At 43.6% G+C, this 17,332-nt stretch overlaps 1 protein-coding gene across 1 annotated transcript; it reads right to left on the reverse strand.

Annotated features, from left to right (window-relative positions):
- Positions 1-67: 67 nt before the first annotated feature.
- LOC143181124 (ubiquitin-conjugating enzyme E2 R2) lies at positions 68-16,942 on the reverse strand. Its single transcript, XM_076381366.1, has 5 exons — positions 16,618-16,942; positions 11,225-11,311; positions 3,038-3,135; positions 2,709-2,843; positions 68-1,966 (listed from the first exon to the last, which is right to left on the reverse strand). Exons 1-5 carry the CDS (start codon positions 16,789-16,791, stop codon positions 1,744-1,746), a joined length of 717 nt encoding a protein of 238 aa, XP_076237481.1. The 5' UTR covers positions 16,792-16,942; the 3' UTR covers positions 68-1,743.
- Between the last annotated feature and the right edge of the window lie 390 nt (positions 16,943-17,332).

Below are 17,332 nucleotides of genomic sequence, written 5' to 3' on the forward strand. Positions count from 1 at the left end.
ACACAGTTTTGTCTATTAAGTATCTAGGGACAACACGAAATAAAAGAAAAGGTTTCGTGATAATATGTCAAGGAACTAGGGAAATATTTACTTCCTTCCGCTATACCACTACAAGCGTTGAGTATATGTGTTTCCATTTCTTTTTCGGACAATATTGAAATTTAAATATTTCTTCTCTGCTTTTTATTTTACCGTTTAACACTTTCAACACTTGAAATTTCGGTCTCTCAATAAAGCGAGCAAATGAAAGAAACAAAGGATAGACGGATACCATTTACACATTTTATGTCTCTTTAAGATTTCGGGTTTCGTATTATTATTTACAATTTCAGTCGTACGAGCACGGACACGTCACCACAGAGTCGTTTAGCCGTATCCGGTATATTTCCTTTCACTTAAGTAATACAAGCTTATCGATTCTCAAATCAACTTCAATCTACAAAGCTTTGTCCCCGTGTGAAAGATAATACTTAAAACATCGAGAGATCTCAATAAACGTTATAAAGCTGAACTAACTTTGTGGGTGTTGCGCGACGCACGTAAGGAGTTTGTGAGCGTAGCACAACACTTGTTTCCTCGCACGAAGATACAGCGATGTTAATGAGAAATTACTGAAACTTAAAGGTAAATATCCGATCATAGCAAAAATTATGTTCTACGTCTAAAAATCGTAAACGAACAAGCTGTCAGAGACCTGCTGTCAAAAGGCAATCTTCGTAGCTCCCATTGTAAACGAAAATCACGGGAGAATCTCAATGGTACAGGACAATCATTATAGTATAGCAGCAGAGTAAAGTCTTGGTGGAGTCCCGAAACAGAAAAACTCGACGTCTACGAAGAATGCTCCAACAAGTCTTTCTTGGCAGTTTGTTATCTTCTTCTCGCTTATACATCGAATTTCTTTCTCCGACGTTTGGCTTCGTAGCATAAATAATTCACACGAAACGGAGAAATTTTCGATTTCTTTCAAAATGTAAATTTTATCGAAGTCCTCGAGCAGGATCAATTGATGTACCTACTGATAACTTTGTAATATAGAATATGATACACGGATATAACTTCTTGAGCCAGCCCAATCATTGTACTTTATTACGATTTAATTTGTATCGAACACACACTGATTATCGTAAGGTAAATCAACTGGTCCTTTCATTCTGTTTTTTTTTTTCTTTTCCTTTTCGCCTAGTTTTTAAAAGATCGACGTGCCAACCACAACACAACAAGCACAATGCTCCTAATCAAGTACTTATGCTTATACAGTGTATTGCTTAAGTTAAAGAGCTTGTAAACGCGACATATCTCGATAATTTAGGGCTCCCTGAATCTGTCCACATAGAGCCAAAAATTTCGAAATGCATAATTTCTCGAGATCTATACGGTTCCAAAAAATTTCGTTGTACCTATAAATAATTCGGCTTGAACTTCTACAGTTGAACCGAATCGAGTCTCCCTTTCGTAGAATGAAACATAATCGACGACTTTAGAGAGAGATCAGTTCATTCTACGTATCGATAATTGACGCGTCATCTTTGAATTACTACTCGAACGTCTATGATAAACGAGAAAGAGGAAGAGACCAAGAAAGAGAAGTAAAGTTGTTCGAGCGCGTACTTGAATTTATAGGTGGCACGTCTGAAGAGAGAGAGAGCGTCCGGTTTAGAAGCCCGTTAATTTATTAATCTATACAGAACTGATAATAATTAGCGTTTATCGAGCTTATGCGTGGCCGTCTTAGGAAATGGATCACGACTCTCCGTTGCCGCTATCGTCGCCGTCCTCGTACTCGCTCGCGCTCAACTGATCGTCCTCGTCGTCGTCCAGCTCATACTCATCGTCGTAGAAATCCGTCATGTCTAGCTGTTGCTCAGCCGGCCTCGCGTTCGTTTTTATGCAGTAATCCTCCAGCGTCACCGGAACTACAATTCCCTCTTTCTCGGCTTCCATCTTAGCTGCCTGTGCCTGTTTTCTGCAACGAGTACATTTCGTTCAGACTTTCATCCATATCGCAAGCATTTCTCATTTATATTCCCTCCGAGAAACTTTCTTAAACTTGCAATAACCATTTATGATACGTTTAATTGATTCGCCTGTAGTCACCCAACTACTACAATCTGCAGAAAGATAAGCAAAATGAATTTGTAGTTGCGTGACTAGAATTAAATACACCGGGTGTACAACAAGTACTAAGAATCTCTAATTTGCAACCGAAGGAAAGAGTTAGTCAAAAGTGAATAGTTTCTGCGCAAAGGATTGTTTATGCTTCAGCCAATCAAATGGCACGGAATTGTTCTGTGGGTGGAGCGACTCTCCCGTATTCTTAGCCAAGTAGACTGCACGATAGGAGCCGAAGCCGTGTAAAGAACTTCGTTCACGGGATTACTGATTAATGCTTTAATAATCCCTTTAGTTGAATAGAATATGTAGAACCGAGAGAAAGTATATGGCCGTGAATATCAAGGTTGAGATACATACACTGGCTAATGAGAGTACCGAAACACTATTTAGATTCTGTAATTCAAAAATTGACAATGCTGTGGCCTAGGCTTTTAATAGTTTCTTGAGCCTCTGTACATGCTACAGCAGCACAAGTACGTAAATGTACTCGCAAAAGTTGTGGCTGTCGCTTTTCTTACATTCTGTACATGGTATCTAGTCAGTAGTAATCAAGAATAGGACTTAGGATGCGGAATAGATGAATATCACCGTACCTTATGATATTTTCATACTCTTTGTCTCGACCCTTGGAGTCGCGCCAGCGCCTATACATCACCGAAGCATCCACGTTGGCAGGGCTGTAGGTATTGGGCTCGTTCAATAGAGAGATCACCGACAGGAGGATCGTCCTATTCGAAAAGCAGAATTTGTTTAGCAGTTTCCATTGCGCGCGTAGTTTTCAATTCGGTAGTTATCTGATAATACAAGCTCTCAGGCATGATTTATGTACACATGTACGTATACTCGATGTCCCCATCCATATATCGTTTTTTTAACGTCTCGAGCTCTCCTCTTGCCGTCTCGACGCGGGGACTACTCTCACCTGACATTCTGTGTTGGGTTCCACCTCTCGCACGGCAATTCACCGCTCTGTGGATCGTCTACGGGCGGATGCAGGATCGATATACACAGGTCGCCGTTCTGCGTGAACACACAAACATAATAAGGTCAAACCTGAATTCGTAAATGGTAAATCTACGTACAAGTAACCCTGTTTTCCTACGACACACCTGAAAAGAATAGGACACTGTGGTTCGTTAGATTTGTGGGAATGCAGCCTAACGCAGTGGACAGAGTGTTAAAACGAAACGAACTCTCAAGGGCAACGATCGACTTCGCCACACAGAAAAATGGTCTCCATAACGCATCCAAGAGGGGAAGGGAATAAGTTCCGCATTAATCGACCCTGGGAAGCGCATTGCCCACGGAGCAAACAAACGTCTGGGGCCGAAGGACGAGACCTTTCGCGGACCTGAAAATCCTTGTCCAGCTCCCTTTAGCGCGCCATATTCGGACCTCCATAATACGTTTTTCAGCGCGCAAACCTTCTTCGCGTGCCCTCCTCGCCCTTGGTAGAACACATTGCCACGGGTAGGATGAACACGAATACAATAAACAGCTTTAGACGCGAGCCCAGGCCCGGCGAATGCTCGCCACTTTCACGCTGTGCCTAACCGTACAGTTCTCAGACCCTCGATCGCGCCAGGTGCGTATCCTGGCGCAGATTGTCCTTCGAGAGGCTCGTTCGTTTTGCGAAGCTTCTCGAACCCGTTGCGTGCATCGAAACTGGTGCAGATTTGCAAGAGCTTCGTAGCTTAGATCGTTGTAAGTTAATACTCGATGCTAATCGCGTGACGCAAAATGTGTTTGCTTGCGACGTTAAGTGAGATCAACTGAAAACTTAGTTTACTGCACGTGTACATGGCTCGGAAACTCGTGGAACAAATATCGTACGTGATAATTATGAAATCTGAGAGGAATGGGATAATATCAGAAGCTCTCGATTTGTCAAATTTCCGAAGCCATTAAATGTAGGGTGAACTTACAATTTCTTTCATATGGTATATTAAGAATGACAAATAGTTTTTACACAGCGATTGCATAGAAAATTCTTCTTTTTGAATCTTTCAAAGGAAAATTACTTCTATTCTAATAATTCTAGAGTAAATAATTTCTGTAGCGTATCACGCACACTGAATATCGTTCGATATAGTAAATGGTGTAGCTCGTTCGCTAATGGAAAGCTCGATGAACGCGCAAACGCATCAGCGTGCAATTAGATGCAATCGACAGGTAAACAGGTTAACAATGCGTCATGGCATGCTAAGGCTATTGAGAGGAAGTCGTGCAGTTTCTGTCCGTCACCGATGACCACTTCCGCCTTTAGTCAGTCGAAACGTCTGCTAGTCTACACGGTGATCTCGATTAGCATTTACACGAGCAACTTCTAGCGCCGTGCATCTTCACGAGCCACTTGTCTCGGTTCACCGAAGCGTTTAAACCAGATCGATCCACATAAGAAATGTCTATGTAAAAGCCAACGGCAGTCTCCTCTCACTGCGGAGTATATTAACCCTTTCTATAAGAGGCTACCAGATTTTAAATAAAATCTACACTTCTAGCAACACGTTGGAAATGATGATTGCATTTTACAGAGAAAATGCATTGACCACTATGCAAATGACGCTACAACGCGACAGGATCATAAACAGGGACTCTCTCGACAGCTGAGCAAGTTTACCTGGCTTTGTACAGACTCTTGGGTCCCCTTGCTGCTGGTCGGTTTATGCAAGGACAATTAGGAAAATCGAAACTTTCTCTTGCGTGGGAGATTTACACGAGGGAACTTAACGTAACAATTCTATCCAATTCAATGCTTTTCTTTAATCCTGAGCTGAGAAAAAAAACGAACTACTAGATGCTCACTCCTGCATATTTACGTTCTTTTATTTCAGTTGTAACACGAGTGTATGAAAAAGTAAATATGCATGGGTTTCAAGTCCAATATAACGGTTCGACAAACTTGCACAGTTCAAATATTAAATCGTGATCCTAACGAAACCGTCACCACTGAACTTTGTGATCGACTAAACTTTCCGCCTAAACTCCTACCGTGAGAAGCAAACTAGCGGCAAAATTCACGCGCCACCGACGTAGCAGAGCTCGCGATAGTTCACCGTGCGTTTCTACGAACGGGAAAGATAGAAAAGTGGGTCGTTTGAATCCTTCCTAGACACGCTAAAAGTTCACGAAATTCCTGATCGACGTTGATACAGCGCTGCCAAATCAAGATCGAGCTGCCTGTCGACAGGGGGCTGGAACGAGACCTTTTTTGCCTCTTTCGTCTTCGAGTTTCTCTAAAAAAGAAGGTTACGACTTAGACAATATTGGGGTCTCTTAGTATAAAGAAATTCTCGGATATTAGGTGTTTATGGTTGTCATCCTTTTCACTTGACTACAGCAAAAAGTCATTTCTTATGAAAATGGTCCATCATAAATACCCTAATATTGGCATAAATGCCTTAGAAGTTGCCTATACCCATTGCCTCCTACATTTTTTGCCTTGTTTTGTTGAAAAATCGCTAGTCCAGGTCGTGGCTTTCCCTTGTGGGTTTGCAAAAGGATGCATCGAGGGTACACGTTCGCGAGGTAAGCACGCTACTCGTGGACAAAGGCACGGCATACCGCAGTGCCGTTGGCGTTCGGCCAGCGCGGCTAGCGTGGCCAGCGCAGCCAGAGAGCGAGCGTTTCTCCGTTTCTCCGTTTCTCGGTCCGATACGATTCCCGAAAATTCGTGGCCGCGACTGCTGCAGATACGGTTCCGATACCGTGCCAATCGCTCGATCTACCAACTTCGAAACGAGATCGCGCAAGGGGATATGAGTCTGTGGGGGGGAGGTCAACGCTACTGGTTTTCCAGCGCATCTGGGGTGAAAATGAACAAACCTTCGTCACTCGAAGCGACAGAACGCGGCAGTCTGAAGTGGTAGAAGGAGTGTTGGCTTGGGAAGCCAACGTCATTGTTCTTTCGAAGTTTCTGCAAGTTTGAAAATACTTCTGGCGAAGAGGAGAATTCTAATTAAGCTGAATTTTTCAGCAAATTTGCTACCGAGGAAATGTTCTGGCATCTCGAGTTTGCAACTTGGAGTGCTAAGTTACAAAGAACCTTAATCAATGAGCTATCTTACATAGAATTTCTTATAATTACTTTTGTCGTAGATTCGCGGAAATGTGAGAAACTCTGAAAACATATAAATCTATCAGCTTCGATGCATAGCTGTCAAATGGTGCAACAGGTCGCACGATTTTTTGCTCAACTCTCGGTTTCTTCTTGCGACTGCTACTCATCTTCAAATTCCCTTCGCTGGTCACGTGCATTCTGCAGTGCTAGAAGCCAAATAAATCGTCTGTTTGATGCGTGACACCTGAAAATACCCGGTTTGATATTATACACAGCGAATTTAAATATAATAGCCACGAATACTTCTCGATCGAGTTTTATACCGCTATATAACCGAGACGCAGCCAATAGTCAAGCACGATCGATGCCCGAGAATGACTCGACGATAACCCTATTTACGCTGTTTATCTCCTATTAATAAGTGTCGCGTATTAAGTAATAAGTTTATCGAATCATTCACGTTGGAGGAGCGGTGGACGAGTTCGAAGTGGATTACGTAGAGGAGTTGAGCTGGCGTTTCCGATAATTTCGTTGACGAGGCCGTTGTCTACTTGTTGAGCGAGCGACACGTACCGAAAGAGCGAATTTTTAAAATTAGCGAGGCTAGCAGGAAATGAGGAGCAGACGAAGAGAGACGACGGCGGAGACTCTTTGAACGAGGTGAGAACCTTGTCGGAGCAGTGGTCAGCCTCGAAAATAGACCTCCTCTCTCGATCAGAACTATCGCGAGAATTGTAAACGGGACTAGCCTCTATAGATTTTCATAAACCCGAACAGAGTGCAAAGCGTTCATTCGCTTCGTTTGCAACGCAGCAGGATCAAAATTTACTTTCGCAGCTCAACCAAAGTGTCGATAAGATTGCCCAAGCTGTGTCATCAAATTTAGCAATCACTCTGATCGATAAATTCCATTTCGTTGTTAAACAATATCTGTCCGGGCAATGGAATCATTTTTTAAGGGGTTTCGTCGACGATGAGTCACTTTGTAGCGTGTGGGTTCAACACAGTTTCGCGGAGAAACTCTCCTCGGCGAGATCCAAACAGGAAGCCTCGCAGACGAGCAACGTTTCTAAATATCTCCGTGAAACGCGTGGGTGTGCGTGTCATTCTTGTCGCGAGGCCTATTCAAAATACTCGCGACAGTGTTTAGAGCCTCTATCTGGGGCAACCATCCAACGTTTCCCCGACCGTGAAAATTTATTCGAATCAACTGCTTTGAACGTTTTAGAATCAGGCTAACGATACTGGGTTAATGCTGCTTAATGAATTCTACTTTAATTCGTATTGAATTCCCCTATTGAAAACGTAGACAGTAAAAACGAGGAAAAATAGAAGCTTCCCAAAACCACAGAGGGCCGAGTTTCGTTTAAATTTTCAGAAAGAGTCGGTCGTCTCTGATGAAACAACTTCCACGAACCCATTGGAGCGACGTGACTATTTTCTGAATCAGCTGCGCGAGTTCGAAAGCTCGAAGTGAGTTCAGCTTGCACGTTCTTCCTCGCGTGGTTCGACAAATCTGATTCTCTTAAAGCCGCGAAGGTCTCGAGCGCGGCTTTATCCCAAGAACGTTTTCACCTTACGGTCGAGCCGCTTGTAAACGACACAGCACCTCTACACGCTCATAATTCGCGCGGATACGCAACCGATGCGCACACCAGCAGCCATAGGTATAAACGTGCGCGAGGATTGATCCCTGTTCGTGAACGTGCACGTACCACCGCTCACAGACGCTTCATGGTTCGTCGAATCTTGAGGCGACGACCTCTATGCTTGGCGAGGGTGAACGAGCCCAGTATTTTGCAACAATTTCACAGTTCACGAGTGGCCTCCCTCCTCTCAACAGACCATATTTCGGTTGCATGGATTGCACACGCGTAATTACTGCGGGAACCTAGCGTTCGTGGGCACAGTGGTGGAAGTAAAGTGGGGGGAAGATTAATCAAGAGTACTCACAATCAGTGAGCAGTTTCGTGACACAGCCGAGATGGTTGTAGAAAATATTGTTAGAACTGTGAGCAAACATCAAGGTAATCGATCAGTTGTTTCTGAAAAAAGGAAGTATTTTTGTTTCTTTATTTTACTTGTTGGGTAATTGGCGAAACGACTATCAAGGTGCTGCCATTCTCAAGCTCTTTCAAAATTCTGTTGAATTAGACTGTTTTCCACTTCCTCGTTTCTAAATACTTTCTCTGCGCATTGTTTATAACAGAAACTGATGCCTTTCCGTATTAGTCTCTCCACAAAGGAACTCCCGCTAGCCGAGTAGAATGCAATTAGTGAAGAATAGCGGGAAGAAAACGAAACGGAAGTAAATCAGTCGAATTTTTGCTTGATAACCGTTAGTCGCGTAACCTAAAGCTAACGAATGAAAGTCGTATCAACGATCTGACCTGTTTCGCTCGTTGCCAGTCTTATCTTCTTGCTAAAAAGCCGTGCTTTCTTTGTTATCGAGGGTGGATGGTATCTAGATTCCAACAATACAAATATATCTCCGTCATTCATCAAACAACGTACCGGTGGGAGCAATACCTGCGGCCAGAGAGAAAAAAATTCAAGCAAAGAGTTATTATTGTCTCCGAGATACGTCTCGTGTTTACAGCAATCCGTAAGATCCCCTGTGGTGCAAGAAATCTCTCGTGCACGTGAGTCACGTGGCGAGAAACGATCACGGACAAAGGGAGCTCATTGGAAAGTCATTTGGTCGTCATAGAACGTGCTCACGTTACGTGGATTTCAGCGGTTGCAGTCCTCGGTCACGTGAAATGTCCTCACGATATGCAGACTTTGACAATGCGAGGCAATTCATTTCAGGTATGAAATTTTCATTCGATAACAACGGGGACAACAGGTGTGTATGATGGTTACATTCTATTTCACCAAATTCAGATTGAATCGATCTCAATTAATATGTAACTATTTCTATCAGAGGGGTTCGAGTGACGGGCTTCGGCTTTATTCAGCATCAAAATATCTATATTATTTTCTAAAAATAAATCGGATCAATTGACTTGAGTCTGTTGAGAGAAACCGTTCGCCATACTGACCCCTTACTATTAATGCGTATTTCTCATTCAGATTAGCTCACCATTATCGTTTCAGACGCTACTATGAGCTACAAACTGGCAATGCTTCTTATCTAGAGAACAGTAAGATAGGTTTTAAAGAATAATCGCCAAGGTCGTAGGAGAGATATCGTGCGTTGTTCATAAACAGTTTACTGCAAACGATACATACAATACATAGAATTACGTTTCTACGAACATTCTCCCATATCCTATGGAAGTGTCTAAAAATATACATAATAGAATGGAAGAGGAAAGTTGAGTGAACTAATGAAACATGATTAGAGGAACTGAAGAACGATAAAACGGATCGATCAATAACCGCGAGGTAGGAGGCGCAGAGCTGAGCAAGGTGACACAGGAAATCCGCATGCTTCACCGAGGCGGTCGTTAAGTCGGTTACATGTTCATTAAACAAGTTACTCGTATTCTTTGGTGAACGTGTCACGCTCTCCCGGTGAATTAATCTTGACTTGGATAAGGGGGGGAAAAAACCGGGCGTGAGAAGGACAGTGCACGGCTAGGTGCGTTGGCCTCTGCGCCAGGTCGAAAAGATGCGACGTATGAAAAGCGTTCATCGCGTGGAAAATAGCGTGCGCGAGGTACACGTGCACGACGATCGAACGTGTTCCTACGATATAACGGGGCGGAACTTTCATCGAGGCGGGAAAAGTTGGTCGGGACTCGTGCAACGATACACAAGGCTCTCACGAATCGTCCTTTCTTTCTCCTCCTCCCGACTTATTCAAACGTTCAAACCACCTGACCCATCGGGATATCAGTGGAAGACATTTTTATTTGCTATCGCGAATCACCTTCGAATCATCACGCGATAATCTCGTCTCATGACCTACGAAGGTCCTTGAAAGTGTTTTTTGGGAGCTGTAGGTAACCTTTCCTAGGAAGGAACGTCAATATTCTGGGAGATTATAGCAAAGAACGAGTTTAATCATTAACTAAGTTGTTTCCAAGGACGAAGATTGCATTCGCATCTTTGAGAGGGCTGATTACCAATAATTCGATTCGCTGCTCCCCGAGCGGGCATGTATAATTAATGCGCGGCGCTAGTCGACGCATGAAATTTACGCGAGCATGGTATTCCCGTTATTCATAGCATGTGCTGTTCTTCTAGCCTCGTCCCTTCCAACCAGTCACTGGACACGGATATGTCCAACGAGCTTTCGACGGTCATTGACTCTTCAGCTGATGCTCGCCGAAGGGTCACCGCGAAGAAAGGCGGATCGCATGGGAGATGCGCTCGAGGTCGATGAGCTTCGAGACCAGAACTTCGGAGGGAAAGACGGACGTACGGATGCTTTTGATCAGACTCTTTCGTTTCTCATTGTTACACTCGCCCCCTTTTCTTTGTATCGTATACTCACGAGTAATCAAACGAACCATTATCCTTTCAAAGATATTCCAAAGGAAAATTTGTAATAATTAGCGTGTCTCCAACTTTCTGATTTCTCGAATCTGGGGCAAATCAGCCGTACTTTCATACATTCTCGTTCTCCAGCGCGTTGAAAGGCGAAACGATGGATTTCGATACTCGTAAATGTCCTATTAAGAACTCATTGAGAATGGCAAGGAGTTAATTTCTATCTGCTTGGAGCAGATCTCCCTGCCGCATTGAGAGGCCGTCAATTATCAAAATTACGGTTGCTCGGTATCCCTGGAGAGGCACGTGTACTCAGACGTTTGGCTTTTTCACGGCGAAACAACGAGAGGCTGCAGGTTTCTCTAGTCCCGGGAGCGACGACGCGAAAAACTGCACAACGGAGGGCCAGAAACAAAGGGAGACTCGGAGACTCGGAGAAAGCGAAAGGGAGAGAGTAAGGGGGTGAGAAGGATGCGTGGTGAAGCAGAGTGAGACTGTAAAGAGATGCAAAGGACGAGGAGGGTGAAGGGGAGAGGGAGGGAAATGAGGGAGGGAAATGAATGAGGGAAAGGAGCGAAGGGATAATCGATAATTCTCGTATTTACTTACCTCGTACACGTTCGGATGCCAAACTTTCGTCATAAACCGAATGCTAGGTGGATTGTATGGATAATCCTCCGGGAACTTCATGTGTGCCTGGAACAGAAACAAACCAACGATAACGCGTTGAAAACATAACCACGCTGGACGAAATCGATCAATAACCGAGGGTGCTGGTTGTGCGAATTATCAAAGGCTGTGGTCTCGTGGAGAATTATTTACGAGTCGATTGCTGCTCGACGCATTCGCGAAAAAAATCAGCAGACGGACGCACAGGGGTTGGGAACCCAGTCGAGCGAGGGGCGAATTTGCCCGGAAAACATCGAGGCACCGAGCTTGCTCGAATCGCGATCTGCTTTGCATATCGAGTCTGCTACCGGAGTGGAAGGGTTCGGTTTACTTTGCTACAGTGGCAGAAAAGTAAAGGGTGTATAATAATGCCCCGTTATTTGAATATTCTGTAATCTGAACTGAGAACGTCTCTGTTTATTGTCCCTTCTCCTGTTGAGGAGCTTAAGCAGTTAAAACTGTTCCTCATTAATTCAAATAATAGAGACTCTGTCGTAGAATAGGGCTAAGGATTACTCAGATTTTGTTATTCTTGGCATTCAACGTTAATGCTGTTTTTTAAAAACGATTCTGTGTTAGTTTCGCAGATTTTGCAATCTTTCCTAATCGCAGCCTCCCCTTAGGAGAGGGACGCCGTCTTTCTTCCGGCACTTTTTCATCAGGCCACGTTTGTGTTAGTACATACGGAATGAATTTATTTCACAGGGTGTACCGTAAGGGTCGGTCGTCCCGAGGCTGCTGGCAGACTTTCGTCGATGCCTCGGCGACGGGACGCTATATTGATCGCAACCTGGTCATGGCCTAAATATCCGACCCGTCCTCCGGGATACCGTGTCCTAGAATCAACTTACTTTCCATCTCGCCACTGTTTATGTTTCCATTTCAGTCGGCAGTTTTTATAGCCTGAATTAACGATGAGAGACTCTGGATTTCATCTTCTCCTAATGACGCAACTTTTAAAATCGTTTCTACAAGCTGAATGGGAAACCGAAAGGGGAATTTTAAGAAGTTTGCATTGTTTTACAGCCTTGGATAAACGAGATTGAAATGCACACAGCATCCACCTCGTCAGAAGTACATAAGTCTAAGATTGCTGTGCTTGAACTTTTTAAAGCGGATCCAAAAGCTTCTTATCGTTCAAAAAATGAAGACTACTGAGTCGATATAAGGTCATTTTCCTCCATAACGAAGAATATCGACCAATGCTCCGCTTTCCAATGCGTCGCACCGAGATCGATCGCTCTTATCAGTTGGCGAATCTCGCATGACATCGGTCAGCGGTATGCCCAGAATTGCGGATAAGATCGATCATCTTGCAACCACACGGAATCCCTCGCATTCCCGGAAACAATATTACTAGTATGCGTAAAATGTAGGTTGCATCGTGAATGCACGAGCTGATTGCCAGTGATAAGAAACTGTTAATGTACGAAGACAAGGAAGCTCGGAGAGCGCACGTTCGCTACGTTAAAAATAATACCACTATACGCCTCTAATATGTAAGACGGAACGAACGTGTACATTCGATTGTATTCAATAATGCAAGGCTCTCGACGCATGACAGGGAACTGTTACCTTGACAATACCGTAATAGAAGGTAAAAAGAGGTTTCGATGCTCAGAAAAACAGAAAAATAGATCGACAAAAAGATAAAGCGTGCATTACTAGTTCTGGGAAATAATACAAACTTCGTTTAGACAAATTCCATTATTGCTATTTTATTACCAGCATACTAAAAAGGAGTCGTTCAATTGGTTTTCTTGCAACGACCTACTTCGACGGCATGTGACCTAGAAATTTTCGTGACCCATTTCGACGGCAAACGCTCAAGGGCCACCCCCTAGCTTGGTAGCACGCAATATAAGTAACGTCGTAACTCGAGTCCGATTGAGAAGGATCAAGCGACGACCTGAATCTCTAGAACAGACGTGGTTCGTCTTACTCCGCTCTTAGATAGCCTTTGTGATTTAAGCGAACAAGGGGATCATCTAGCATCACTGTTAAAAACATTTGCACAGTTAAAATGTAACAAATTACAAGAATCGAGTTTCCTTGTTTGAACTCTCTGAGTTAAATGAAATTAATCGTGTTCGCAGAGTATGTCGAACAGGCATAAATTACGCGGTGTTGACGATACGACTCGATCAACCATTTCGTGATAAACGGGCAATCGTATTCCGCATTTTCTAGCGTAAACGTGTCCCTCGCCTCGAGGCTGAGGAGAGAAAACACGGGTGAAATGGAAACGTCGTATCTGGCACATCGGAATCCCAGGGTGATCGCAGACCTCGTTGCCTAGACGAAAAAAAAGATTGAAAGCGCGTCTGCCCCTACAGTCGCGCCGAGGGGAAGGTTCGTTCGAAATGAAAAAAGGAGCGCACGTATCAAAGCACAACGCGACCCGTGCTCGCGATAACAATAAGGAGTACAAAATGAGACTCGACCTTCAGAATATCCCCAGGGTTACGACAGATCGAACGTATACGTCGTGCTTAAGAACATTCTGCATTATTCATCACGAATTGCTGAAAGATCGCTTTATGGGGAGGTAAATCTACTCATACCGAGTGCGAAAAAGGTAGTAATCCCAAATTGGAGAGATGATTTTCTTCCTGTTCTATTTAGTCGCTATGTAGTGTCTTTGATGCAAGTATAAAGTGACATGTGGGGAGGACAAAGTTGATGTCATTGGTCTATGCAGCAGATGGAGGTAAGAGGGAACCTTACGAAACCTTATCGAGGTCGAACTTTAATACCCAAGTCTGAAAAAAATAAGCTTTGGATTTCAGGGTTAGCAGAAACATTCTATCAATATTATTTGGAAGCAAACTCTCCAAGAGTCATTCGGTAAAGTAACTCGATAGAGGTAACTTTAGCTCGAGAATTCCCCGTTAGCGGTCGTTATCGCGATTCACGATATTCGTGATAGTGTCCCGTTAATAATAGCTCGACAAGGAGGGCACGCCAGCGATTCGTCGACGGAGAATCGAAGGAAGAGCATAGCGACTATTCTTACGATTCAGGTGCATATTGCCTCGAGTAGCAGCAGTTTCGCAGGGAAGGTGGGTAAGTACAGTCGGCTTTGGTTTCGCGATGCCCATCTCGCCATGAGGTGAAAGGATTCAGACCAAAATCGTCGGAGAGGGGACTCGTGCCTGTCTGCAGTAAGAAAATGACGCGACCAACACCGTGGAGACCCATTTATCGACGACCCTTTCGAAGAACACGACTTTTCCCCTCGAGGAGAAAAATTCTAGCTGTTTATCTCAAGCGGAACGGGATCGGGTGAAAGTCGTTCAGGTGTTTCTAGGGATGCCATCCAAAGATAGTCCAGAGACAATGTTCGACACCGTTTTATGTAACTTCGCTAGCGTATTACGCCTTCTCAACCGAGTCAATCGTAAATCCTGAGAATGAAACGGACTTGACAATAAAGCTTCGGTCGAATCATCGTTTCCACTGGCGCCAAAAATATGCTCTTCCTTACGAGAAAGTGGGAAAACCGATAATTGGTGAACACACGCGTGGGAATCATGAACGCAACGGGCTTCGGCAGAGCTCAGTACATCTCGTTAAAATTAATTGCGACGGAGGAAAAGCAGATGAAAATCAATTACTAACTTTTTCTATAGAGAAATGGGAACGTGTAATTACGCGGAGGACAGACTACTCTTAGGTAGAAGAAATAATATTAGAAGACTAGAAGGCTCGAGTACGGTTTCATCGAAAAGGCTTCTAAACGCATGATGAATGGCGACGATTTACGTATATCGCGTAACATCGTAATAATGATCGTCGCAACAAAGAACCCTGACGCAGTTACCGTAACGATACACGCGTGGATAGACTGTTTACGATAGATTAGCTACGATCGCGAGCAAGCTAGAAGCTCGTCGAACAGGATTCGAAACACCTACGTAAAGAAACGAATCGCATGCATACGAGGGAACAATACGATACGATTCGCAAATAACGGTGTTGCCGGTTCTATGGTTCGTTACAAACCGAGTTACACTGTGAGAAGACAGGATACGAGTCGCGTTACGTGAATAAGCGTTCGTAAATTCATAACGAAGCGGAGAGTGGTTTAGAAAGCGGACGGGAGACGCACAAAAACCGTAGAGCCGATTGCGGCTCACAGAATTCCTTTTCTGCTCGCGATCTAGACCGTCGAACGCGTAATGTTATCTCGCTATTATTCCCTGTGGTAAATGAGCGCAAGAACACGGAGACATACTTCAAAAAACACACTAATTACATTTAATAGTTTAAAGATTCTGTTTAATATAGGAACATTCCATCCTCCCGCCCCCTACCGCTAAATCGTGTAATTAATGAATGATTCATTGAGTGCACGATGCGCGCGAAACGACTCGATAGAAAACCGCGGTGGAGATTTAAAATAATAGGTGGTAGAATGCAGGTCAGCCGATCCGCCTGTGTTGAGCAATCCTTAGTTTCCAGGATTGCCCAATGCTGCTTGCGAGTCGTTGCTTGGTTTGTCTAAAATTTAGTTAACTGAAATTTACGAAAACAACGTATACCATTAGTTTCATAGTTATTTATTTCAAGTTATTGAAAATTTACAAAAAATTCAGTCGTTATTATTTGTGCCAATGATTTTCTTCGATGGAAAATACAGGAGTTTAGTTTTTTCGCAACACTTTGAGTAGTGCTTCCTAATCATATGTAAACTTTAAACATTATGTGTTCCCCTTAGGAGCAGCATCGCAAACTGACAGTATTAAACACTGCGGCGCAGCGTCTCTTATCGATAAAATCAGCGATCGGCGAAGGAATAAACGACGTTGGCGTCGTTATTTTTTTCTGGTCAAGGTGATCGTAACGCTTCGCATGACTTTGATGCGGAAATATGTAGCAATAAACGTAAAATTTTAAAAAATAAATACATCATCTAGATTAGAGAAAACAGCAAAATCATGAACATTTCAATATGAAAGACAGAATAATGAAATACACGTTGCGACGATTTCTCCTGTATTTAAAATGAATGGAAATAGATTCTTAGATCGTTCCCTCTTAAAGTTATTGCAGGTGTCATATTTAAAGAAAATAACCCTAGTAGTTATAGTTGGTAATAGTCGATCGGAACGAAGCCAACTTTCGTATTTGTACAACAAAGAAGCCCGCGAACGTTCGTTAGCAATTGCAACTGCCGAAAGAGAAATCAGAAACATAACCAACAAAATGGAAAGCGTACGTTATCGTAATATGAACTGCATGTACACACACAGAGACATGCAATTAAGGAAAGTTCTTTATTCGATGAATCCTCCTGGACGAACGGAACCAGGACTAATTATAATAATTACCTTGAAGTATCCTCCTTGGTAAAGTGTATCCGGAGGCCCGAAGATAGCCACTTCCCACTCAAACATGTTGTCCTCGTTAACGAGTTTCACGCGGAACCCCTCGACAGGTTCCTCCTGTAGGCTTCTATATTCGAGGGCGAGTGCCCTGAGAGCACTACTCGTTGGTTGTGCCATATTTCTCGTTCTAGGATTAGAATTGCAATCCGCTCCAGAAAGTAGAACGTCCAAAAACCTCCTGAAGTGGTAGCACGGAACACTACAGTCGGACGGACGCCTTTACGAACACTACTCCTTCCTCCGGGGCAGAATCAATTTCCAACGGGTCTCCACGGATAAATTCGAGGCCTCCGCCACGATTTTCTTGGTCGTGCCTCGTCGCGTCGTGATCGATCACACGCGGCAGGACGTTTTCTACGACGCTATAGTACGTTTCTGCACACCAAATAAACAAAGAAGTACGATCAGAGTTACGAACAGCGAAGTATCCCTGCAGTCAACAATACACCATTCCCCGATGCACGCACTCTAACAAAACAGCTGACGTACCTTCTACGTCAGCGTTACTCACCGCGCATGCGCCCTGCGCTCTCTCTTCTATTTTTCCTTTATATGTTAATTATTACCGAATTGAATTACAGCTAAAACGTCATGATCATTTTCTTTTCGATTCTCTTTATTAACAATTCAAGTTTTAATTGAATCGGTATTCGATTTA

This window comes from Calliopsis andreniformis, chromosome 6 (genome assembly GCF_051401765.1).
Source record: "Calliopsis andreniformis isolate RMS-2024a chromosome 6, iyCalAndr_principal, whole genome shotgun sequence".
NCBI lineage: Eukaryota > Metazoa > Arthropoda > Insecta > Hymenoptera > Andrenidae > Calliopsis > Calliopsis andreniformis.